The sequence below is a fragment of the Acromyrmex echinatior genome, chromosome 7, assembly GCF_024713525.1.
Source record: "Acromyrmex echinatior isolate Ae372 chromosome 7, ASM2471352v2, whole genome shotgun sequence".
Taxonomy (NCBI): domain Eukaryota; kingdom Metazoa; phylum Arthropoda; class Insecta; order Hymenoptera; family Formicidae; genus Acromyrmex; species Acromyrmex echinatior.
In genome coordinates, this window is record NC_141858.1 from 13,816,917 (window position 1) to 13,842,999 (window position 26,083).

The 26,083-nt window shown below is 35.1% G+C and overlaps 2 protein-coding genes across 6 annotated transcripts in view; one reads left to right on the forward strand and one right to left on the reverse strand.

Moving 5' to 3' along the window:
• Positions 1-26,083, forward strand: part of LOC105153430 (uncharacterized) — a 240,439-nt gene that overhangs the window by 159,495 nt on the left and 54,861 nt on the right. Inside the window, exon 1 of one of the 5 annotated variants that reach the window (XM_087408147.1) lies at positions 21,647-22,289. The exons of the other annotated variants lie outside the window; for them this stretch is intronic. The gene's annotated coding sequence lies outside the window, so the exon portion shown is untranslated. Of the gene's footprint in view, positions 1-21,646; positions 22,290-26,083 lie in introns of those variants that run through there. 5 annotated transcript variants of the gene reach the window in all.
• Positions 841-25,957, reverse strand: Col4a1 (Collagen type IV alpha 1). Its single transcript, XM_087408141.1, has 27 exons — positions 25,676-25,957; positions 24,796-24,838; positions 16,443-16,593; positions 15,720-15,980; positions 15,069-15,400; positions 14,655-14,789; positions 14,466-14,573; positions 13,994-14,215; positions 13,699-13,890; positions 13,500-13,616; positions 13,168-13,332; positions 12,719-13,021; positions 12,258-12,641; positions 10,378-10,584; positions 10,106-10,274; positions 9,850-9,977; positions 9,151-9,589; positions 8,618-8,967; positions 8,197-8,463; positions 7,942-8,113; positions 7,372-7,617; positions 6,808-7,173; positions 6,252-6,467; positions 5,445-5,816; positions 4,394-4,565; positions 3,631-3,745; positions 841-2,035 (listed from the first exon to the last, which is right to left on the reverse strand). Exons 1-27 carry the CDS (start codon positions 25,693-25,695, stop codon positions 1,778-1,780), a joined length of 5,910 nt encoding a protein of 1,969 aa, XP_087264267.1. The 5' UTR covers positions 25,696-25,957; the 3' UTR covers positions 841-1,777.

Consider the following 26,083-nt stretch of genomic DNA (forward strand, 5'->3'; position numbering starts at 1 on the left):
TAAATATTATGTAATGTTATCTTAAAGATTACTAAATTCCTTTCAAAGTGACCTATTATTTTTTTTAATTCTGCCTATATACTTCTAATATTTGTTCAAAATGAACTCGATATTTCATAATAGGAGCCTTTCCTCTACTTAAATCCAAAAATAATTTTATTGGGTCATCTAATTATATCAAATGGTTAAACATTGATGATAATGCTACAAAACATTTTTAACATTTTAGCAACCAGTTTAAGTGTCCTACATAATTATTTTCAGTTCTATATTTAGTTAAATTTTTAGATATTTTTATAAAACCGTTTGTTTCCTATATACATATATATCGTACTTCTCTACTGGCAAGTTTTTATAGCGATTATCACTTATATATATATAATAGATATAGCTGCATCTGCAGATAAAATAAACTGTTCTGACAATAGAGATTTGTTGGAATAAATTTCTTACTCTCGCGATAAAATGAATATTCCGTGCAAAATATCTCTTGAATTCAATTAAAGTCTTGCAGTAATTATGCACTGCGGAAAAAGACACTCGAGAAAATGTTACAAGTGAGATGTTGGTTAAAATGCACTTTTCTTTGCGCATTTTTTTGTTAAACTATGTAAAGGACATGCACAACAGTAATATGGATGAAGCTATCAATCCGCTTTTGTCGTTTGCAAAATATTCACGTATAAAATTGATAGACTAATATGAACTGAATGAGCAATCATTTCTTTTTTTATCACATTTTTCCCTCGGGCTTTTATAAAAATTTTTCATTGCTTTATATGCAAATGTCGCACTGGCGCACTATTTAGGAACAGATATAAACAAGTAAAAATGTGTCGGTGAAGTTTGAAAATAGAATTTTATTAGCTACGTAGCAAAATACCTATTTATTTAAATATTTGGCGTCACACGATTACCAGGCTAAGATCGTTTATATTAATATACAATATGTAAAATGTGCCATATTGGATATGGGCAGTGTCCGTGGTGGTACGATAAACTTAGACTTCAATACGAGATTCATACGAGAGAATATAAATATATATTATTTTACATGCTAGAATAGAGTACGCTATAAAGGCACTTGCTTGAATAGTTATACATATAAAAAAGAAGAAAACACATATGGCGAAAGAGAGGAAGCGTGAGGATAAAAGAGCAGATAACGAATGAGAAGGGTGGCTCTCGGAAAAAGAAACTATCCAGAGCGTCGGGAGCGTCCTGACAACGAGGGGCGAGAAGGCAGGAAATAATGAGGACAAGACGTGGCTGCGGAACACGTTTGAGGCAGAGGGAATCACAGGAGAGAAGGATACGTCCGTTCTCTTTATTTCTCAACATCGTTGACGTGGATCGGACGATGTCATCTGAACTTCCGTTCCGTCGTACCATTCGCGAGACGTTACCGCTCTTTTCTTCCTTGTTATCAGAGAATGGAACCAGCACAATTCCGATGAGTTCAATTTTCCGTGCTACGGAGACGCGACAAAATGTATCCCGCGCGAATCGAACGAATTTTCATTATCTCGAATAAACATAGAGATCATTTCCGAGTGGAATCTCTAATGTCGAGACACTGTACTCGATGAAATTGTATCGGTTTCAATCACTGCACATTTATATTCGTAATGATAGTTTCGCTTCGATCTCGTGTAAAAAAAAAAGGGAGAAAAAGAAGTGTATTGCATGTATGTCATGTGTGTATGTTGTTACAAATATATATGTATGTGTGTATGTGCATGTATGTGTTTTATGTGTAAAGGGTGGCACGTACGTTTTATGTATTCTTTATACAAACTTGGCAGCGACTTATTCGGGATCTAAGATTACCCGCCTTTAGGGTCTGTTTTTCGGGGCTCCTGAACTGCTGGCCGTCTTCTATGGTCACCATCCAGAAGCTGTACTGATTAGAATAGTAATGGCAGTGTCCTTTGGCGCCATTGCACTCGATGAACGGTGTGGCGCGGAAATCCTCCAGGCAAGAACCAGGACTCGACAGAGACTGGCCGCCGCCCTGGGAACCTGCACCGGTATGCTAAAAAGATGGCAAAGAAATTTTTTTTAATAAATATTTAAGCATCCAATTTTTACATTTCCAATTTTTATATTTTTACTAGAATTTTACAATTCCAGTTGAATAATCCAAAACCACAGCTGAATCTGAATTTACTTTATTCTATCCTAATAGGTACATTAAAAAAATAATTTACTAAATCTTAATACATATTTTATAGTACAGATTAAACATTTACGGCACATATCTATTTAAATATCTATTTAAAAAAATGATAATTAAATCAAATTAATTCTTGCACTAAATATAATAAATATATTTTTAATAAATATTTTAGTTAGTAGTGTCCAAATACATACTTATTAATAAATTTCTTTTCAGTGTATTCGCGGATCCAGTGTGCTTTAAATTATTGTAATTTTGTTTAAAGTTAATATAATCAAATGATTTTTTTCATTTTGAAGATGAAAATTCGAGGAATAAGATCGTTTAACTTAAAATTATGTAAAGTTGTGAAAAACATTTATAAACAATTTTTCATAACGTAAAAAAATTTTTGAATTTACAGTTAATGTTTGAATAAATGCCAATTAAGGTTAAACATTAGAAATTGTTAGTAAAATCGCCTCATTTATTAGCTACTCAAATATCATCAAATCGTTGAGAAAGAAAAAACGTTTCGAATAAAATGGATCTCTTTTTCAGCGAGAGACAAATCTTTGCCTTCTGACAGCACATTGGGATGAAAGTTTGCCTTATTTCGAGCATGATTGATGTGAGCTTTCTAACTGAATATGAAGCAAATTCTGAACTTAGACGATTTAGGAGAAAAATAATTGTATAAAACGACTATAAAAGATAAAAATACAACTTTGCGTGAAATACAAATTTTTTGGTAAAAGACATTTAAACATTAATGTAATTTTTTAAATATTAATGTACTTTTGATATAAATTCGATCATTTGATTTATCTTATTAATTTCTTTAAAAATAATTCTGTTAGAAATTTTATTTTTAGTGCACATGAAAGGTTTTTTAATTACATCACATTTCCATTTCTCAACCGTTAGTATAATTTTTGTCAAAATCAGTGCGATCGAATTTATTTAATTTATGTTTAATTTAATTAATTTATTTATTTGATGTTAATTTTTTTCTTTATTTCTATTTTTTTATTGCTACTTTTAAACTAATATAATAATTGATTTAAAGCAAAATGTAATCGATTTAAGATAGTTGCGATACATTGATAATTTTAACTCTAAGTTAGTAGGATCAAATCAGTAGAATCAAATCGGACTTATCGGAATTTTTAGTACTCATTTTGTATTAAATTGTACTATTAATGATAATTTTGTATTGTGTGTCATTTCGAAAAAAATCGTGACGATGCGATGTTAGCTTAATATTAAGCTGGCAGGACCAATTCAAAATAAAAGAAAAAAAGAAAAATAATATGAATAGGACTTGATTCTGCTAATTTGGTTCAGCTTTATAGAGCTGATAATTTTGTCAGTTAAAAAATATATTACTTATTTTTATTGAAAGACAATGTTAAATGGAAAATATGAAGTTATATCTTACTTATGCAACGGCAATAGAAAAAATTACTTACCATTACAAAACTATAACCGATCCAAAGACCGGTCCATCCCGCCGGACATTCTGGAATGCTTATCGTTTGACTGTGTACCGCTATCACATTGGCCGGAACTTCGCATACCACACATCTATCGCAGAAATCAAAAATTTGTTTAGTTAGTGAAATCTATATGATCTACATGAGACTTCAACTAAATTCTCATAATATTAAAGAATGTGTATTAACCGAAAATTTTTATACGCCAAAAAAGCCCAGTTTATTTGTAGAAAAATGGTTATAGATAGAAATGGAAAATAAATAGAAATAGGAAATTGGATATAAAAATATTAATTTTTTTTACATCGTTTTTTCGATAACCAGTATTATGCATTGATTAGATTTTAGCTAATCTTACACATTTTTAAATCAATATATTTGATAATACATCATTTAAAACTCAAAGATATAAAAATCTAGTATAATACTTTTTAATTATAATTTCAATTATATATTTAGACTTGATAATAAGTTAAAGACTTAATTGTTGGAAGATATTTAAAATCAAAAAAACAAAGTTGAAAACATGCTTAATTATTAATGATAGAACAAATAGTAAAAATAAAACACTTTTTTATATCATAAAATTTTGCTCATAATTTGCGTGGCTGAAAAAATCATATTCAGTTTTGTTGTATAACTTTTATGACTATTTTCTAAGGAATGCAGAAACTTTATGTGCGTTTGTAATAAAAATCTAGACGACACACAATATGCATAGTGAATAGCATAACCGTACCTGGAGATATATTCTTCTATCGCCGCCTCTTCGACGGGCATCATGGGAATTGGTCTATTGGTAGATAGCCAATAAGAACGATCATTGCGACTAGCGTAATGGCAGACGTTGTTGACGTCGCAGAACAGGAAGGGTATCGTTGAGAATTTTCTTACACACGAGCCGGCGTAACCTGTTTTATAATCATTCATGGGACGAGTTTGTGTAGGTTAAAAAATGGAATTTCATCGCTTTGAGATAAAAAAAATCACATTATCTCGTGCAATCGTAATATCTCCCACTGAGGGCAAGACTTAGAAAAAGAAACAAGCATGGCCTGTTTTACTGAATGCAAATATGTGTTAGCTTAATCGATGCTAATTAAACCATAATTGTGCGAAAATATGTGACGCGATGCATATAAATCTGTTGAATAATGAATTTAAGTATCTATTAATGCTCAAATACATCATAACAATTATCTATAATCTAAATAATCAGGATTAATCGCGCAAATCTCCGACAAACTACGTTCATAGAAAATAAGGTCAGAAAATCGTAGTAAAGTTATAAATCTAATCTGATAAAATTATAATAATAAAAATAAAAAAAATGGGATTTCTCCAAATATTATTTTTTTTTATTTTTCGTATTAAATAGACGATAAAGTAAATAAAATATAAGAAAAATATTGTTGTGAAGTTGCGCTTCATTTTACAATAATTATTTTATATTTATTTTTATCGAATAGAAAATTTAGATCGAATAAAAAATCATGTTGTTGATGATTATACTTTAAATAAATAAAATTTTATTATGTCTCTTTCTATGCATATTTATAAAATATATCTAAAATACTAACAATATGGGCAATAAAAGATACATCTTAATTTTGTCAATACTAATTATATAAATTAATTTGTTTATTTATTATTGATGGATAAAGATTCTAATTTTTTATTAATGTTATATAATGAAATTAAATAATTAAATGAAGTCTCTTGTTATAATAAATTTTAATTTATTGAATTTAATATATTAATAGATATATAATTTAAGAAATAAGACTTACCTAAGTCTTGAGAGTGCGCTCTCTCATCGCCGTCAGTGTAGAGCAAGCTGTATCCCTCCCAGAGTCTTATGTGGCCTGGTTCGCAAATCGGTACGCTTTGACTTTGGCTGTGTTTAACCAGAAGGATACCGGTGAGATAATCAGGTGTCGTTTCGCAAGGTGCACCGGGCTCGCCGATGAGTCCTGGCGCACCGACGGGACCTTGAAGACCCGGTAAACCAGTTGCGCCAACAGGTCCGGGTAATCCTGATAGTCCAGGAGGTCCCGGTGGACCAATAAAACCTTGCGCGCCCTTAATACCATCTATGCCAGGGAAACCGGGCGGACCTGGAATTCCTTTTTCTCCCTGAGGACCAGGTGATCCGGCCGGACCTAAAAAATATTTACAGTTTTAGATGTATCGTATTAAATAATATAATAAAAAATCCGGATAATATTTTAGATGCATGTTTTAGATAAATAAGTGATACAATAGAAAATTTTATTTTTCGCATTATACTTTTTATAACAAATCTTTACGTACGTACATACACTGTTAAGTTTATAACGTCAAATTATGCTCTCTTGTTATTTTTTTATTTCTGTAAATTGCCATTGTTCCTATTCAAAATTATTAATTTAAATTTTAATTAAAACATTGGGGTTGAACAATTTAACTCAACAACTTTAACAAGTAATTTGAACGTAATTTGACTCAAATTTATTACTTACTAAGTACATACTTGTGCTAATATAGACTTTGTTTAATTTAAAACTGAGCAAATATATATAAAATGTAGATATTTGTAAAAATTACTATAAACATACCAGGATATCCGCGATCTCCTTTAGGTCCCATTGGCGGTTCGAGACAGTCTTCACCCTTTTCACCTTTCTCACCTTCGTAACCAACCGCACCCATTGATCCAACTGTACCAGGATATCCTCTATCACCCTTTTGACCAATTGGTCCAGGTAGACCATTTACACCATCCCAACCTCTTTCACCTTTTTCTCCTTGAGGTCCGTCCAATCCATTTGGTCCTAAAAATGAATCACTAAACGTCATATTGTCGTTCAAGAATTAATACTCGTAATAGTATGATTTTTTTCGTCTTAATACAGATATATATTATCTTTAATGATAAAAGTATAATAAATATTAGATGAATATTATATAATTACTTGTTTATTATAATTACTTTATCCGAGGATTAAAGTTATTATATATTTAATAAGAATGCTTTTATGTACAATATATTATTCAAAGGCGTACACATTTATCTGCAATATATTATTGAAATATTCACTCTATTTAATAATTATTTTTAATTTATATAGTAATAGTTTTAATTAATTAGAAAATAAACATAATAATTAGCACCTGGAAAACCGGATTCTCCTTTTTGTCCTGGGGCACCGAATACTCCAGGCGGTCCCTGCTCACCCTTCTGACCTCTCTCACCAGGTGATCCAGGTACACCTTCGAGACCTGAATTGCCATCGCGTCCTGGAGGTCCAGTCAGACCTGGTGGCCCTTGATCACCTTTTTCACCTTGAGGTCCAACTGGCCCATAAGGACCAATATCTCCTTTTGGTCCAGGCAAACCAGGTAATCCTGGCTCACCCTTCTCACCAGGTCGTCCTGGAAATCCATCTCTACCGTGCTTACCTAACAGACCAGGCAAACCTTTCTCGCCCTTTATCGTAACTCCAGGAACTCCAGGAATACCAGCAGGTCCTTGTTCACCTATATGAGACATGTAATGGTTTATAAATATGCATTAAAAGAAATACAATTACAGAAATATAGAATACAATTATTTTATTAATACTTAAAGTATAGATAAAGAATTGCAGTTTGATTGAATATTTTTTGTAATTTATTGTATACATTTATATTAAAATGTTCATTATTATTTAAATACATAATAAATAAAAAATGTACCTTTAGATCCGGGAGCACCATGAGGTCCAGAAGATCCTTCGAGTCCAGGTAGACCTCTATCGCCTTTTTCACCGTCATAACCAGACAGACCTATTACACCTTGATTTCCTTTCTCTCCTTTTTCTCCAGAAAATCCAGGAATACCTGGCTCACCCTTTTCACCCTTAATCTGGATTGTAGGTCCTGGCGGACCACGATCTCCCTTTTCTCCTAGTGCTCCTTGAATACCAGGCAATCCGACAACTCCTAAAATTTAATTTTATTTGACATAATTGAACTACTTTACGTATATGAATCTGTTTTTTACATATTGATAAATATTATAGTAATTATCCAGTGTGCGTTTATAATATAATATTAAATAACTCAAGATTGAATAAAATAATTAAGATGCTTTGATAATTTGTTTTCTAAATCTAACATATTAATAATTAATTGTAAAATAGTGGTGGTGATTTTTACGAGAATACAATTTTATTTTTTTAAACGTAATACTTTTATATTTTGTACAATAATACTAGTATTACAATTGTGATTGATGGTATTTTACAAAATCTATGTTATAATTACCTTGTAAACCGCGGTCTCCTTTAATACCATCGAGTCCAGGCCGGCCAGGAGGGCCCATCTCGCCATCAATTCCAGAAAAACCAGGTACTCCCTGTGGTCCGATTTCACCAACTTCTCCAGGAAGTCCGTCTATACCGGGCGGACCAGGTTCTCCAGGTATACCCGGTGGACCCTAATAATAACAATAAAGAGAAATGAAATTATAATTACAAAATTCTCTATTTTTTAATACTTTTGTTGATTATGGAAACTTACATAGTCGCCTTTTATTCCAGGGAATCCTCTTACACCAGTATCACCTTTTTGACCTTGGAATCCTGGTAATCCATCCCGACCTGGTACACCCGACTCACCCTTTAATCCAGGCAATCCGTCCCTGCCAATGCCTGGTTTTCCAGATTCGCCCTTCGCTCCATCAATACCATCTCGTCCTGAAGGGCCTGGAGGACCTCGTATTCCAGGCATTCCTGGTTCACCTTTCTGTCCTTTCTCTGAGACCTGTCCTGGTTCTCCTTTCCTACCCTGATTGTATATGATTATATATTATATAATATAAATCTACATGATATCATATATATTTACAAATACGATATATATATATATATATATATATATATATATATATATATATATGTATATAACAAATATTATGTAATGCAAAATTGAAAATATTTACCGGTAGACCCGGTGGACCAGTATCACCCTTAACTCCGTCGTAACCGATATTTCCTGGCGCACCAGTTATACCAGGTGGTCCTTGATCTCCTTTTAGTCCGGATATGCCAGGACGACCAGGCTTTCCTTCCATACCTGGTAATCCAGGGAATCCTGCTGAACCTTTGTCACCACGTTCGCCCTTTAAACCTGTTAGACCATCAGCTCCAGATCTACCTGCAATACCAGGCAATCCTCGTCTGCCAGGATATCCTTTTGGTCCATCGATACCTGGTTCACCGCGATCCCCTTTTGCTCCCGGGAATCCTGGGAGACCCCCTCTACCTGGTTCTCCTGGTAACCCTGGCTCACCTTTAAATTAAACGATTACAATTAATAATATGTATAATATGTATAATAATTATTAATAATATTTAATTATTATTATTAATTCTAGCAAATTATGAACTTAAATTATTTTCTCTAATTTTTTTTAGAACGACATTACATAATTGTTAGTTATTGCTGACATATGAAATCCTTAATCCGTTATACCTTTGATCCCATCCGCTCCTGGAATACCAGCAGCACCTGGAGGACCAGGTGGACCAATTGGACCTGTATCTCCTTTTGCACCAGGTGCTCCTGGCAAACCATTTATTCCCGGTGGGCCCATGTCTCCTTTTTCGCCAGTAAAGCCTGCTAATCCCTGATAACCGCGTGGACCTTCTTTTCCTGGTGGTCCAGGAAGACCTTTCTCTCCCTTTTCACCCGGAGGACCTGTTAGACCAGGACTACCTTTGACTGATATTCCAGGTTCTCCTTTTTCACCCTTCGGAGCCGGAGCACCTGGGAAACCCCTAGGTCCTTCTCGACCAGGTTCTCCTGGGAAACCCATAGGACCCATGTTACCCTTATCACCACGCGGACCAGGTAAACCTCTTGGACCCACAGGTCCAGGAGCACCGATTGGGCCAGGTGTACCGGGTGGACCCTGATTTTTAAATTGCAACATTATGTTGTGATGTCATATTTTTTTACAAATAAAATAACTACTTATGTGTTTAGTTTATTATTTATCATTATTATTATTTAATTTATTATTTATTGTTTTTGATATAATTGTTATTAAAATTAAATTATTAATAAAACTTAGTAATTAATTTTATTTATAAAAAAATTTACATATATTTATCATATATAAATAGTTCTGAGGAATATTTTTTCACAAGTTTTTTTTGTTGATGTACTTACCGACAAACCATGCAATCCTTTATCACCAGGTAATCCATCCCTGCCAGGTGGTCCAGGTTCTCCTTTGTCACCAGTTAAACCTCGATCACCTTTGAAGCCTTTCATAAGATCGAGTGGTGGACATTGACCTAATTAAAGATACAAAAATAATTTTTATTGTATATAATATTTATAAACATATATAACGTATTTTTACATTTTCAAGATAAATAATAAAAAAAATAAAGAATTTTTTAAAAAATTGACAAAGTCTTACCAGGTTCACCCTTAAGTCCGTACAAACCAGGTTCTCCTTTCTGTCCTGAAAATCCTGGTCGACCTGATTCTCCAGGTTCACCTTTTACACTTAATCCTTTCTCTCCCCTACGTCCAGGCGTTCCCGGTCTTCCTGGAACACCATCTTGTCCAGGGAATCCACGATCTCCCTAAAAGTGACGAGTTTGTAATCTGACGTATGAAAAAGATTTGCCAGAAAAATATTGACTGTTTTTTTTAAATTAATAAGGATAATTGAGAAATTAATCTTACTGGCGTTCCTTTAAGCCCTGGAAAACCTTCGAATCCAGGTCTACCCTTTTCTCCTGGAGGTCCTTCTGGTCCCGGCGGGCCTTGTCGACCAGGCTCTCCACGCGCTCCTTTATCACCCTTTTCCAATTTAAGCATACTCCATGTCACGGTTGCTGGGATTCCGGGCTCTCCTTGAGGTCCTGGAGCACCGGGTATACCATCTTTTCCCTTATTGAAAAATTGATATATTTTTTTTTATTTTACAATTTACACACAATTACAGTGCGCAGGTATATAATGTCTGTATAATGTTTGTATCAGTTTTTTGAATATTTTCTAAATGTTTCAAAATATATATTAAGCAGAAATATATAAAAATTTAAAATTATTTCTCAGGTATAAATAAAAAATATTCTATTTTTTCAAACAATTAATATATAAAAAGCCAAAAAAGCCACTTTTAGTTTTTTTATTTTTACAGATTTACTTAAAAACTCTGTTTTAGGCTATGTATAATTGACAATAGATTTCAGAAGAGAATTCTGTTTATAATTTTTATGTGTCGTGCATTTTATTAGATATTTATATTATGTATGTGTTATATGTGTGTGTGTGTGTGTGTGTGTGTGTGTGTGTGTGTGTGTGTGTGTGTGTGTGTGTGTGTAAATTTATCTGACAATGAAATATTGTTAACAAAAGAAATCGGTAAATTATATGATTTTTTAGATGCAAAGTTCTTTTTATTACCTTTGTTAATCACGATAGTATTTTTTATAAAATATTTTGTTTTCTGAAACATTGTCAATTGAACATTAAAAATAAAATCCGGAGGATAGTCATTATTTAATAAAAATATTAATGATAAGTTCAAAATTTTTTTAATGAAATTTTGGATCATAAAAGAAAAACACCTTATCAATTATATCTTTTTTCTGTGAGAAAGGATATCTGGATAAAAAATTTTGGTATCTAAAATTTGGTATCCTGAAGAAGTCGGTTTTAGATACCAGTCAAATAATAATCTTTTATTTTTTAATTAAAATGGTTGTGTCAAAAAAATTAATTTTGTTATCCTCTACTTCAATTGTAAATTGTAATGTTGTTTGTTTTGAATGTTAACGTTTAATGTTAATGTTAAACGTTTTTTTTAAATTATCGATTTGTGTAATAGGAATAGCTGCTACGAGTATCGTCAACGTAACGATAAAAAAATCTGATCGGGAAATCAATGTTATTAAGAATATTTCCTTCAAGGTTAGTTATTACCATATCAGCGATAATCGGTTACAACGGGGAGCCCATACCGATTATCATCAGTTACCACCGATGTTATTTTTTGTACATATAAAAAATAATTTCACATATATCTTTGATATTCTTATTCTCATTATAGCTTCACTTCATAAGAATTACTTGTTCTGTTCTGGGACGAATCTAAAGAATCTCTTTGATATGTTAGATGATTGATATATTGCCATGATTGATGTACTACTTGCACAAGATAGAATTATTATGTTCAATTCTGTTGAGAATGACTTGAAGTAAGTCGAAACGCGTACGAATTATACGGACATTATACACTTTTATATTAAAAATGGGCTTTTAAACATCCATATTGTTATATTTGCGCACAGAATACCACACTGACTCCTACTTCCTCTTACATTTTTGTCTTTAATTTGTTAAAAATTAAGGGGAATCTTTTAACATTAATTATTATTTTTTATTAAAATACATTACATCGCAATTATAAAATTCTTAATTTTAACGTGTATATTATTATAAGAATAAAAAAAATGAACATGTATAAAATTATATCGACATATTCGAAATATAAATATTGCCTGACAAGATAAATAGAAAAATAGAAAAACAAATTAATAAAAACGATATTAACATACCGGTGATCCTGGAGGTCCGATTGTGCCTGGCAAACCATCCACTCCAGCTTCTCCAGGGAAACCGCGTTCTCCAGGTGGTCCTCGAGGACCAGTGAGTCCGGGTGTACCATCGAAACCACGATCTCCTTTAGCGCCTCGCAATCCCGGTATACAATCTATACAACGACCGCCGATATCTCCTTTCTCTCCAGACGCTCCAGAAAGACCTGGTACACCGTCCCTTCCTGGTGCTCCGGCTTCTCCTGGCTCACCGGGTGCACCCGGTGCTCCTGGAATACCGTCTAGAGAATCTCCTGGTCGACCACGTACCCCCGCGTAACCCCGTTCGCCTTTTTGACCCTTCTCTCCATCTAAGCCAGGCGTTCCATCCATTCCTTTCGGTCCCTACACCAAACATAATAACTTAATTACTTTTTTTAATAATCAATATAATAATTGCAAGATCTGATCATATACTTTACCATTATAGAGAATCCTTTATCTCCTGGCGGTCCTCGAGGTCCCACTGCTCCGGGTGGTCCATCAAATCCACGTGGTCCTGGACCTCCGGGGAATCCGGTCAAGCCAGGCTCACCCTTTGCACCCTTTTCTCCTGGCAAACCTTCTGGACCTGGAATTCCATTCGATCCAGGACCTCCTTGTAAACCTACGGGTCCTCTCGGTCCTGGATCTCCTGGGAAACCATCTGCTCCTCGTGGCCCAGTAGGTCCTGGAAAACCACGTGGTCCTTTCGGACCTGGTGGTCCAGGTCTTCCTTTACCACCCTACGATGCGATATTCAATAAAATTTTAATTTAAAAATGACATTTCTTTAGTTTAGCTTTGCATATATTACGTAAACGTCAAAGAATAATGTATAAAAAGAGTTATTTTTAATTATACATATTAATTTTATGAAAAAAAAACTTACTCCTGGTGGTCCAGGAGGTCCTCGTAAACCTGGAACACCCATCGTTCCATCTCGACCGGGTTCTCCTTTTTTGCCGGGTCGTCCAGAAAGTCCCTCCAATCCATCAATACCTCGATCACCTTTTCGTCCAGGAGGTCCAGGAGGTCCAGAGAAACCATCTCTACCCTAAAGTAAAAAAAAAGATTAATTATTTTTGTAAAATTTAATAACTTAATAATATATTAATTTGTTTTATTAAAATTATAAAAGATTATATTTTATGTATATTATATATATCTGATACTCGGGTATATGTGTGTGGTTAACAATCTTTTTATAATGAATGTACTTACACGAATCCCTGGAGCTCCTGGAAGACCCTTTTCTCCTTTTTGTCCTAATCCTCCAGGTATACCATGATCACCTATGAATCCCGGTTCTCCTTTTTGTCCTTCTGGTCCCATTTCACCCTAAATATTATTCTAGTTAGTATATAATTTTACATATATAATAATTAATGCAGAAATACCGCGATAATATTTTTCTACGTACTTTATCTCCTTTATAACCTGGTTCTCCAGGTGGACCTCCGTGGATTTCCGGGCCTCCCACGAATGGCATGATGGGCGCAGTTGAACCCGGAGGTCCTGGTTCACCCTTTTGACCTTTGTCTCCCTTTAATCCTTCAAATCCAAGACCCATGTTTCCTTTTTCTCCTTTAGGACCTAGTATGCCAGGGGCACCCTGGATTACATATATCAAATATATTACATATAATATAGTAATGTATAGAAATATTTTGAAGAAGCAGCTACACTTCAACGGATAATATTTGAACGATATTTACGTAAGGGCCTCGTTCACCCTTTGGACCAGATAGACCGCGTTCTCCTTGATAACCAGGAGGACCGGGAGGCCCTCTTACACCGTCCATACCAGGTTCACCCTTTTGTCCCACTGGAAAAGCACCAGCATACGCTGGTTGACCCTTTTCTCCTTTAGGTCCGGGTAGACCTCGAAGACCGCGAGGTCCTGGTTCTCCAGGTACACCATCACGACCACGTTCACCCTAAAAACATAGTATATAAATTATGATGATATAATAATAACTTATAATCACTTTTAATAAAATTGTTAGAAGATAATTATTAATATGATAATCTTATGTATAAATTATTTGTAATGTCTCTTCAATTTTATAACTTTCATATTTTTATATTTAAAACATGAATGTATGTGATAAAATAATAATACAAATTAAGAGCAAATTAAGAAATGTAATTACGTTAAGATTTTCATGACTTGTACAAAATACTTACATCCGTTCCGTTACAACCATCACGACCGGGAACTCCAGGTGAACCCGGAGATCCTTGTACTCCAGGTACACCGTTTATACCGGGAAAACCAGGCATACCCATTTTTCCCTTTAATAATATAAAATTATTTTTATAGAAAGGAAAAATTTAAATATATTATAATATTATAATTTTATTAAAAATACGTACTCTGTCACCTTTCACACCGTGTGGACCTTGTGGACCAGGATCTCCCTTCTCACCTTTGGATCCCAGAAGACCTTCTGCTCCTGGAAATCCGCGTTGTCCCTTAGGTCCTTGCGGTCCGATTATTCCTGGTGGTCCCTTAAGTGAGTATATTACAATAAATTAAGCGTTTAAAACTCTAGAAAATCAAGTGTACTATTAGCTATTGGCTAAAAGGACTTAGATTTTTAATCTATCGTAAGAATAAAAGAATGATCGTTCGACAACGAATTAAAAAATATGAAGCATGTACAAAGATTGTTTGCGAATTGTATAAAATGAAATGTGAGATTATCTATTTTCTCAAAGTTTTATGTTTGAATATTATAATTATTGCTTTAACATCTTTAACATTTTATTATCAATTTTTAAACCAACCCGCGATCCCTTCTCGGCGAAACACTTGGGCGCGCAGCATCCTGATCCGGTGCAGTTTCGCGGTGCTCCAGGCATGGGTACCACCTGGTAATTGCTCGGATAATTTTCGTCATCTCCAGCGGCACCGTAACCCCCATAACCGCGGCCACGACCACCGTAAGCGTCATCGCTTCCACGACTGCCGCCATAAATTTGTCCACTTCCCCGACTCCCACCATAAGCACTTCCGCTTCCACGACCATAGGAATCCGCACTTCCCGCACCATAAGTTCCTCCATAACTACTACTATAAGAATCACCAGAATTTCCTCCTCGCTCACTTTCACCGGCACCTAAAAAAAAACACGAACGAATTAAAATTATCCAAGCGATTTATTGAAAGGTTTATTGAAACGATAAATTAAATATCTGCGTACATATTTCTACTGAAAATATTTTTTTTATAAATCTATATAATGTGCATTATTTTAAATGTTAAAAATTATAGAAAGAAAAAACATTTTTACCAAAAAATTAATTTCATAATATTTTGAACTACAAATGTTTCTTATATACTTTTTTTCTATAATATTGTAAATATTTAAAATATTTTTCTTATACCGATCTCTGAAACGCTTATTTTTCATAATTTGCAAGGACAAGATTGATTACCACTGTATGTATCGTAATCGCCGTGACCATCGAGGTAACCGCCTGGTCGATTTTCGTCAATTCCGAATCCTGGCGTGCCGCCGCTGTCAGGATACCTGTCATAGCCCGGCGATGCTCTATCGTAAGGAAATCGGCCCGAGGAAGATTGACCGTGAGGATCGCTTCTGTTTCTGTTCCAAAAGAATGGAGGATAGGCCCTTTCGTCAGGACTGTAATTACCAGACGTGAAACTGCCGTTCCGCCTTTCCGCATCCTCGTATCCTAGACATGCCAATTAACGAACGTAATGTCGGAATTCCTGATAGTTGTTTCCGACATTTATCCCTATTACGAATACTACCAAATTTTAGGGAACGAAAAAATGATTCGTTGCACGCGACGCAAATTGATAGTCCGCTCGAAGATGAATTGTCTGCACGAAACGGTATTGAAGCATATTAAGTATCTTTCGTTTTTTAACTCTACAAACTTATGTCCTCTTACATAAAATTAAGCTCAACAAATAGCTCAACAATTATGTTCTTCATAAAAAAATCTTTTAATTGAATAAAAAATATAATTATGAAGATGCATCCCTATCGTAAAATCTACAATCCAGTTTTTATATTGTCGGATGACATAAGGATACTGGATGGGAAAGAAGGACGTAATTATTGTACTTCCTCCTATTTCTCACATAAATCATAGCAGCGAAAAGCATGAGGCGGCATGTTGTCCAAGTACCTTCGTTGTCCGTAATAAACCCTTTGCCTAAATATTTGAAATCTGGCGAACTGCCGTAGTCATCATCGCTACCGTTTGTAGGCCTTCCGATATCACCTCGTTCCAGCGGCACGACCGGTCGTGGATTCAGCCATGATGTGTGATTTAATTGCTAAAACAAATATTCGAGAATGAAAAGCTCCATAAATGGAATCGGAAAAGTACTGGAGCATCAGTGCGATCAATAAAACGCGATATCAGACACGTTTGTGTAAAAGGTACAGGTACATGATGAAAACGAGTCACAAATCATTTGTCAAACTTATAACATTAGAAAATATGAGTTTTATTGTAATAAATTTATTTTCTGTAAAGTTTTTAAAAGGTTTATTTTCTTAAAAACAAAAATTAAAAAGTAGGTGAATATAATATTAGGTGTTGGAATTAATTCGTAGCGTTTTTTAATGAAAGAATGTTATTTATTTCACATGAGCATTAAAAAATACATTAATGAAAGTACTTCCCATCACTTGTAAAACGCTACGAATTAATTCCAACACCTAATACGTTCCGTTGAAAATTGTTGGAAAGATAAATTGAATTTGTTAATTCATACATTATTCAAGATATTATAATTATTACAGAGTGTGTCTCAAATTTTGCATCCAGAATCAATTTGAAGTTAAAAAAATCTTATTACGTGAAAAAAGTAAATATAGGTTTGAATTTATTTCTATATAAAAAATTGTATATACTTATTTATATATTTTTTTATATATGTATGTTAATATAACAATGTAAATTTAAATTAAGCGCACCTAATATCGCTCATAAAATTAATTACTGTATGTATCTTGATCGTAATTTTAAGAGGATTTTACAGCGAAATTACTCTCAGAAACTCATGTGAATAATGATTAACGTTAAAGATAACCTCGTGTGCACTTATTAAAATTATTCTTTGTAGATTTATAGACATGCGTTCTACGACACAAACGTAGCCATAAATTTTTAACGAGTTCACATTTCGTGTGACTAAGATTTATGTTTTATCCACCGAGTGCATTGTTCTTAAAGCTTCATGGCGAGCGGTATGATGATACAAAAAGAGCTACTTTATCGACCGTTTGTACAAGTCTGAAGAGAAGATAAAACATGGCGTTAGTGGTTACTTCTAATGTTCACCGTTCCTTTCTTCCTTCATTTTTTACGCTTAGCGACTATTTCAAGCAGGATTAATTATGTTATCAGATCGGAATATTGCACATTATTGAAAACCTTGTTTTACAACTAGAAAAACGCAACATTAATGCGCTTAGTTTAGATAATTTTATAGAAACGAATAATTTTAAAAAATAATAAAATTCCAATCGAAACTTTAATTAATTAGATTTCCAAAAATGATGATTATGATTTATGGCCTTTTAATTCATTTAAATTTAAAAACTGCATTTGCATAAAATTATATAAAAGAGCTAATAAATTATATTACATTGTTCCTAATTATGCATATATTATTAATATTGTTAAAGTACTGTAATTTAATAATAATTATATATTATTTCATCATGTATTATTCAATTAATATAGAAAAAAGTTTGAAAATATATTTACAGTTGATATACATACTATATTATGTTGATCAAAATAATAAAATCGAATCTAATTAACAACTTGATAAAAATGTAATATATTTATTAGTTTCTTTGTATAATTATCTTTAGTTTTGTATAATAATAACGGCACTTTTAAAATATTATAAGAAATAAATCAAATTAAAATGAAATTGTGCGAAATTATTTAGTGAAGAACTGAAATTATAGCCTTTATAGTTAATGAAAAGAAAAAGACAAGTATAGGTTTTCGCCTGCAAAAAAAACGTCGTTTCGCAATGAGCGTGTACAGATTTTGCGGTAAATGCGTCATCGTTTTCCCAGAAAGTCATTGTCTTGCCCTCGTTTTCACGTTTTTGTCCTTTTTTTTCGTATTCTCGAGGATGGCACGCGCTGACAGGAAGCGCGGGGAGATAGTCGGTTATCGTTCCGAGATGACGTACCGCCCTCGGAGTGGCTGCGCGTCTGTGCCGCACATGCACCACGTACGATAGAGAGACAACGAAGATAGTGTCCTTTTAAAATTTCATTCATCTACGTGCAACCATGAGACTCGAAACAACGACCAGCAGTCGCGTAGATGTAAGAAATCACTAAAGCCCAAATCGAATGACTGATCGCAAGCACGAGGGTTGAAAATTTCTGTACGATTGAAGAACCTCATGTGATAAAGATTGCAATTTACAACTTTTTAATTCTAGACTTGAGATTTATTCTGGATTACAATCTAAAGATATATCATGTCAAAATAGATTTTCTAGATTAAAATTTAAAGGTGTCGTGTACGAAATAGATTTTGTCAAAAATATCAGAAAAGGAAACCTTAAGATTATATATAAAACAATGACTGCGTTCAACAGAGAAAGCAACTTTGTAATTGCTTTAAAATTTTTTAATATATAATATAATAGTTGATGTTGCCTTCAGTTTCTGCATTTAAATGTATAAATAAATCATATTAAAAAAATAAAAACAACAGTTATAAACCAGCTTTCTTTGCTGAACGCAGGTATTATCCTCGAATCCTGTTGTTATTCTTGAATTACTTATTCGAAAATAACCAACAATCAAATGGAAAATCTGTAATTTAATAAATAGTTAAGGATAAAAATTAATCGATCCCACCTCATAAAAGGAATCGTATTTAACATTCTCTTATTGCAAAGTGTCGCAAATTAGGATTTCTCTCAAATTATCTTGCATCGTAGATTAATCATTCACTGAACATTAATCCTGGACCTAATTTCGATCTAATTTCGATTCAAATGGATTTAATCAATCATGAAGTCCAGTGATACAGAGGTTCGTATATCGCGCAAACTGCTCGCGTTAAAGCGGCATGAAATTATCTCCTCTCTTTCTTTCCACCTCGCCTTCTCTTTTCTTTATTATTTTCGTTATTATCATTTTTATTTATTATATTATATTATTTTCATTCTTTTTTTCTTTTTTTTGTATTTATTGCTATTTTTTCTTTATTCTGCCTGTATGTTCTTATTATTATTATCATTTATTTATTGTATTATTTTCATTCTTATTTTTCTCTTTTTGTACTTATTGCTACTTTTTCTTTGTTTTGAACATTAATAAATATTTTATCTGTCTATATCCCCCATCTGTCTCTCCCCCTCCCCCCCCCCTCTCTCTCTCTCTTTCTATCAATCAAATCTGACTTATTGCACGCTCATACGTCATTACTTGCACAGATCGCGCAAAAGGGAAAGCAGAAATCAAAGCTGTGTGTGGAAATTACTCGTGTTGACCGATAAATCTAACTAAGAAGGAAAGCGATGAAAGGGTGGAGGTTTCGTCTCAATGATAAATCCATTCGTTTAACAATGAATCGACCGCCCTATAGATAGAGCACACTATAGATAGAACATCACGCAGCGAATCTGCAAACCGTGAAATTATCTTGTCCAATGTTACACGATTCATGAGTTATGCAGATGATAACTGACAAGTCGAGATGCCGGATGATGACGGATTAGGAAGTTGCTTAGCACTTTCAATTTCGGATATGAATCGCGCGCAACGAGTCGCTCTCTTATATTATTATATAACGACGTGTTTCTGTGAAAAATGCCGGAGGAAATGATTGGAATATATTTCACAATTGTGAAGTGTTTACAAGAAAGATGAAGTATGACGACCAAATGCGACTTTTACCAAATTTTTTATATACAAAATAACTTATATATTTAGGTAATTATTTTTAAATTGTAAATAAATTATTAAAAATGTTAAAGAAATTATAGAAAGCTAACAAGACATTTCACGGAAAGAATTGTAAAAAAAAGGTTTTTGTTTAATAAAAATTGCTATTAAATTCATTGATACCTGATAGGTCATTTTGTACGTTGAAAAAAATTTAATATCTTCATCATCGAAAGGATTCTCTCTTTTACGTACAGAATTTTAAAAGTGCAACCTCATATTTTCGCGTTAAGCGAAGAGCTTTATTCGCCATGAAAAAACGGTCCAGGTTGAAAATCATGCACATTAACTTTGCAACGCATGACGCAACACCGTGACCAGGTCGGGTTAACGTCCTTCGAGCGAAATCAAGGCTCCGATACTGATCGATCGATTTGCAGCCATTACACCGACGACTGACGATGGATAAGCGGCAGTTGAGAGACCGTTGACTGAAGAAGCAAACGACCCTACGAAACCGGCTGCTTATTGAAATTCGTTCGTGCGAGGAATGATCCACGACGGTCAGCAGCAATTTCGTTTAACGAAATCGCTTAACCCAATTCTCTTATTTTAGATACGAGATATCTTTTCGTGACGGTTCAAGAATTGTCCCTTTTATCGCCTATCTCGGCCGCCTTCGTGAATCTGCGATTACGCAACGCGAAGTATATTGTGACCGACCGCGATGGCTACGTGTCCCTCCTTCTGTCCCCCCCTTTTCCTCCCCTCACCGACGACCTTGTTCTTCATCTTGCCTTCTTCTCGTCTCGGTCCTCTACTTCTTCTTTTTCTGCACCTCGTCTCAGCCCGCCCGCGTCTCTTTTTCATCTTTTGCCGTCACATTCGAGTCCAGCGTGCTTAACGACCGCGGCCAACGCTGACGTTAACTCTACGTGGGACGGGGTATACGCTAATTCGTTACTCGAGATTTTTTCTGATCCCGAGGCGGCACCACGCGTATTCATGAGCATAAATGCAGCGTCGGATGACGGGATTCCGATGCGTCCGCCGATTTTAATCTGCCTCGTTAAAGCAAGCGGGGAATTTATCGGGGACATATAGAGGGACACGAAGGAATTTGCAATTCAATTAATTAATAAGTCAAAGCCGCTGATACAGAATTCGTTGACTATAGATAATAAAATGAAAATACATATAGATTATCGTTTTTATGTAATAAAAAATTACAAACTTTCTCTTAATCTTTATTGAATCTCTAATGATTCTTTTGAAAAATCTCCGAAAATTGCATATTAATATCGATTAAAAAAGTGAAATAATTTCAATTCAATTTTTTATTTAAAAAATTTAAAAAAAAACATTAAATATAGTTTGTCATTTTTAATATTATTAATAGTATTTGTAACATTTAATTTAATAACAATTACATCGCGAATCATCTACAGATATTTTTTTTTCATTCCCATCATTCTCATCATTGAATCAAAGTAGCGCGAGTGGCATCAGAAAGAAATAATTTCGTTGAGAATACGCGCTGTTCTTCGAATTCCAAATCTCAGATGTCAGCTGTGCTCCGATGTCGCAAACAATCGCTAATTCCTGCGTGGCACAGCTTGCGCCTACGCGACGAAACCGCCGATTAGTAAGATTCGTGTTTCGTACAACGGGACATTTCTCCCCAGGTGCGTCTTATTACGCGAGAAATTTTCGAGCGAAAGCGAAATCGCGCGAGGAATGAGGAAAAACAGGTGCAAACGTACGGTGCTGTTTTAACCCAGTGCGCCCCCACGGTTCTCCGACGAGTCTGCGAGACTCGGGGAAATCAAGTCCCGAGCGCGCTCAATTGCTGACTATTTCCAGTAGTGACTAATAAGCTGGCTCGCGTGTACGGTGCGTGTACACGTGCGCGTACGTGGCGGTGGTAATAAAATTACAGCGAGCACAGTTACGACGCCGTAGGCGGACTGGTCAGTATAAGAGACGACTGCCCTATTTCGGATCTAACACCTTCCCGTTCCTGCCGCTCGAGGAAGATATTAAAAAGTCACGGTGGGATTATAACGAGAATGCAGAAAATCAGACCGGAGCTACGAAGGTATAGCAAAATCGTCCAGCGATTTTATTGGTTACCCATCTTTCATACGATCCGCATTGATTATCTAGGTTTACGAGAGAGTCATCTCGAAAGACTAGGATGTCTGTTAGATGCCATTTCTGTGAATGCTCTGGTTCATAAATCGAAATCAAATCGATATCAATTGATTTTTCGGACTGTTTAATTTAATATCGACTACATTTTCTATTGATCTTCGAAGAAGATCGACATTTTATCAGCTGTGTTAATAAAATGTCAATCTTCTTTCGAAGGTTAATAGAAAATCTAGTAGATATCAAATCAAACGATCCTAAAAATCAATCGACTTCTAATCGACTTCTTATAACCCGGAATGTTTAAATAGCTTCTTGTATATTTGGTAGGAGGTTGTTGAAATAAACAATAATTCGTTTACTTTTTCCATAATCTTTATAGATCGTGTATATTGGTATAACTTATTAGAGAGGAAGAGAAAGAGAAAGAGAAAGAGAAAGAATTTATAGTTTGTTACAAATTAGTATAAACATCACGTGTTAGACAGTATGCAGAAGAATCCTGCTGACGTCATTGCACAAACAGAACCCTAATGCTTCCTACTGTGTTATTCAGCTGCCGAGCATTCCAAGGAATTAGGCCGAAGAAAGGTTGCGAAAGGGCGACGCGAATAGATACGACAGAAGGAGAATCTGATAGTTGGGCGTTACCACTTCCAGCGAAAGTTGTTAAGTGACATACGTTAATTAATGTGAGACTTGATAGAATGAATGAATAGAATTCGATCATAATAATTTTGAATATTTATTTTTAATAATTTTTAAAAATTGGAAAATTATCAAGTTTTAGAAAATTTTAGCATTTTTTAATAAAAATCTTCATCGATTCTAAATGTCCAGAAAACACTCTTATCCTAAATAGTCGCTGAAGAATCAATTCTAAATGAATAAATATATAATGTACTGCTCAAAGCTTGAGTCTTATTTGATAAATATTAAAGCTGTCCATGTGATTTTAATAGTTCAAATAATATTTTTTAATAGGATATGAATAACATTTCTGGGATATGTATACATCAATAAAAAATTCAATGTTAAAAAAAATTGTTATACTTCTTGCATGAAATAATAAAAGAATCAGATATTAGATTGCATAATCGAATAATAAATAAACAAATCTGATTACTATCTATTGTCTTCGTAAATTTCGTTATATTTACAAGCGCGATACAGAGACCGATTAGCGTAGCTCGAATTAGCGAAATCCTCATCACTTTTATTACGTTCTCTACAATCACCGCTATATTTGTCACACGTCTTGGTAATTTTCCATAAAACGACTCTTATCGCCGAGTAGTAGTATGTAACGCGCTTAAAATACAGACTCCGCCACTTAGATGAACCTCCCCTCTCCACCTCATTCTTTTATGACATTTCCTACGAGCGAAGTACAATGCGTAAAGTACCGTTTTTGTGCTTGAACTTAAACGTGTAAGAGAACCCGAAATTATCAAAAGAAACAGCATTCTGACGAGATGCAAAATAACTATATCTCCAATCATAATCCAACGATGCAAGGACTCTCCGGAGAATTAAAGTTCGATCGTCATTTCTTATCCTTCATTACATCACATATCGTGCGATTACCTCTTAATCTTAATGTATCGGCGATGAACCGTGAATTGAACCGTGGGAAATATTTCTTTATAAATATCTCTCTATCGAGGAAAAATGAGACTGTGCGTGGGTGCACACGTGCTGCGATTGTGATAAATAAAATATCTCTTCATAGGAGTTCGGTGTTCTCAAATCTCACGCGCTTCCGAGATTTATGACAGCAAGGTACGATCCCATCGACTGAAATGCGACCCTTTTCAAGTTCTCAGAATTAGCTACTCTCAGAGAATAACGAAATCGCAAACGCGATCGCGTCATGACTTGAATGCACGTGCTGAGAATGCACTGAGATGCACTAGTTATGCGTCGGAAGCGCATGCATACTCGAGAGTACGCGCGTGCGATCGCACTGATGAATGGACCAACTAAATAACGCGAGCAAGTTGAACCGGTCGCACAAGCACAATGTACCGCAAGATCGCATTATCAACGTATCACGTATCAACGTGAAAACAACATATTATATTTCACAGATTTCGACTTGATTTTCCTGATGGCGCGCAATTATTTCTCGCGATCTGTTGAAAGGCGTCAATCGAAATTAATGTCGATGATCTGATTAATGTCTGCTTTTGTCGATCCGATCGTAAATAATAATTTTCGATAATATAACTAAAATCATACCAGATTGCGATCAAGCAAGCATAACACATTGGAAATATTAAAATAGCGCGATTAGATTTTTTTTATACTTAGGATAAGACCACATATTTTTTTGGAGAAAAAAATGGATTTAAAAAATATAAGAAAAATTCTGACATAATAACATGTTATTACGACATTTGATACTTCCACAGACACTCGCGTTAAAAAGAAAATCAAGAGCTTTTACGTACCCCACTAACAATCCCGGCCAGGCAGACTGCGGATGCGACGAATCTGAAAGCAGAATTGTGCTGGGATATTATTCCGATAAATATTGCAGATATCATTGAATTACACAAAAGAGCTAAATGGAGTAAAAAGGAAGAGTGAAAAAGTCATAAGAAAAAAGATAGAAGAGCGACATAAATCTTTATTTGAACAAAAATTTTGCGTTACACTCGATTCTTTCAGAAATAAATTCCAACAATTTTAAAATGTACATTTTTGCGATATTACTTAAAAAAAAAAGATAAATATTCTGCACACTTAAGTAGATCTGATATCAAAAGTCAAAAAGTCCGAAAACGCGAAGTCAAAACGCGAAGCGAACGATTTCGTAAGGGATCGTTGTATCTCGTGGAGATCCAACGTCACTGAGACAGGAAGTGGAGTAAATATTCGTCACCGAGGTAAAGGAACTTGACATAGGAAAGGAAAAAGAAAAAAAACTTGCGCGAGCGAGATGAAAAAACGCGGAAGACACGATTTGCGGCTGCGTCGAAGCTACTCCGGGAGGACGATCTCCTGCGCGCACGCGAGTTCGCTTCTTGCGATCGTCCTTGGGGGATTCTCTCACTTTACGCGGAAGCCCGCGCGCAACGGGGGTGAAACTATCCCCTCCGGATAGGACAGAGCGAGATCGGCGCGGTCGGGCCCGTCCGGCGACGAGCCAAAAACAAAAATGAATTGCAAAGGAAACACCCAGCAAACGAAGAAAGAAACGAAAAAGAGGAAGAAGAGATAATGAGAGGACGAAGAGGAAGTAGTGGTTGTAGAAATCTGATCAAAGGAAGGAATCGGTGTAACGCGAGACGGAATCGAGGAAAAAAATGAGATCAATATGAAACTCACCGCAATCCCAACCGGGTCATGTCGACCTCCCTATTCCTCGATGGGTCTAGGGAGCCGAGGAAGCACAGGCTAAAGCACCGAGCACCGCACAGACAGGCAGTCACAAAATATCACGCAGAACCGGGCACCGAGTAGACAGATGGTGTGTGCGGACCGTCCCATCCAGGGAGGTCTCTGAATGGACTCCGGGTGGAGGGAAGGAAGGAAGGTGGAGGCGGCGGTCGCGCCGAGCCACGCCAGCTAGAATTCCTCCGCCGAAAGGACCGGGCCGAGAAGAGAGTGCCTTCTCTCGGCCTTCCGCGACGGACGACGTCGCGCGTTCAGGCCTCGCTTTGGCTCGCTCGTTTTCCCCGATGTCGACGGGGGATCGCCCCTCTTTCCCTGTCTTCTTCTCTCGCTCCTGTGAGA

Excerpts from the sequence above, each read along its gene's own strand:
- Col4a1 (XM_087408141.1), bottom strand. The coding sequence starts at position 25,695 with ATGACCCGGTTGGGATTGCG. Across the intron at positions 10,585-12,257 it reads TCGGACCTCCAGGATCACCG|GGAAAAGATGGTATACCCGG; the intron begins GTATGTTAATAT and ends TTTTTCAATAAG. Across the intron at positions 3,746-4,393 it reads ATAGAAGAATATATCTCCAG|ATGTGTGGTATGCGAAGTTC; the intron begins GTACGGTTATGC and ends TTTCTGCGATAG.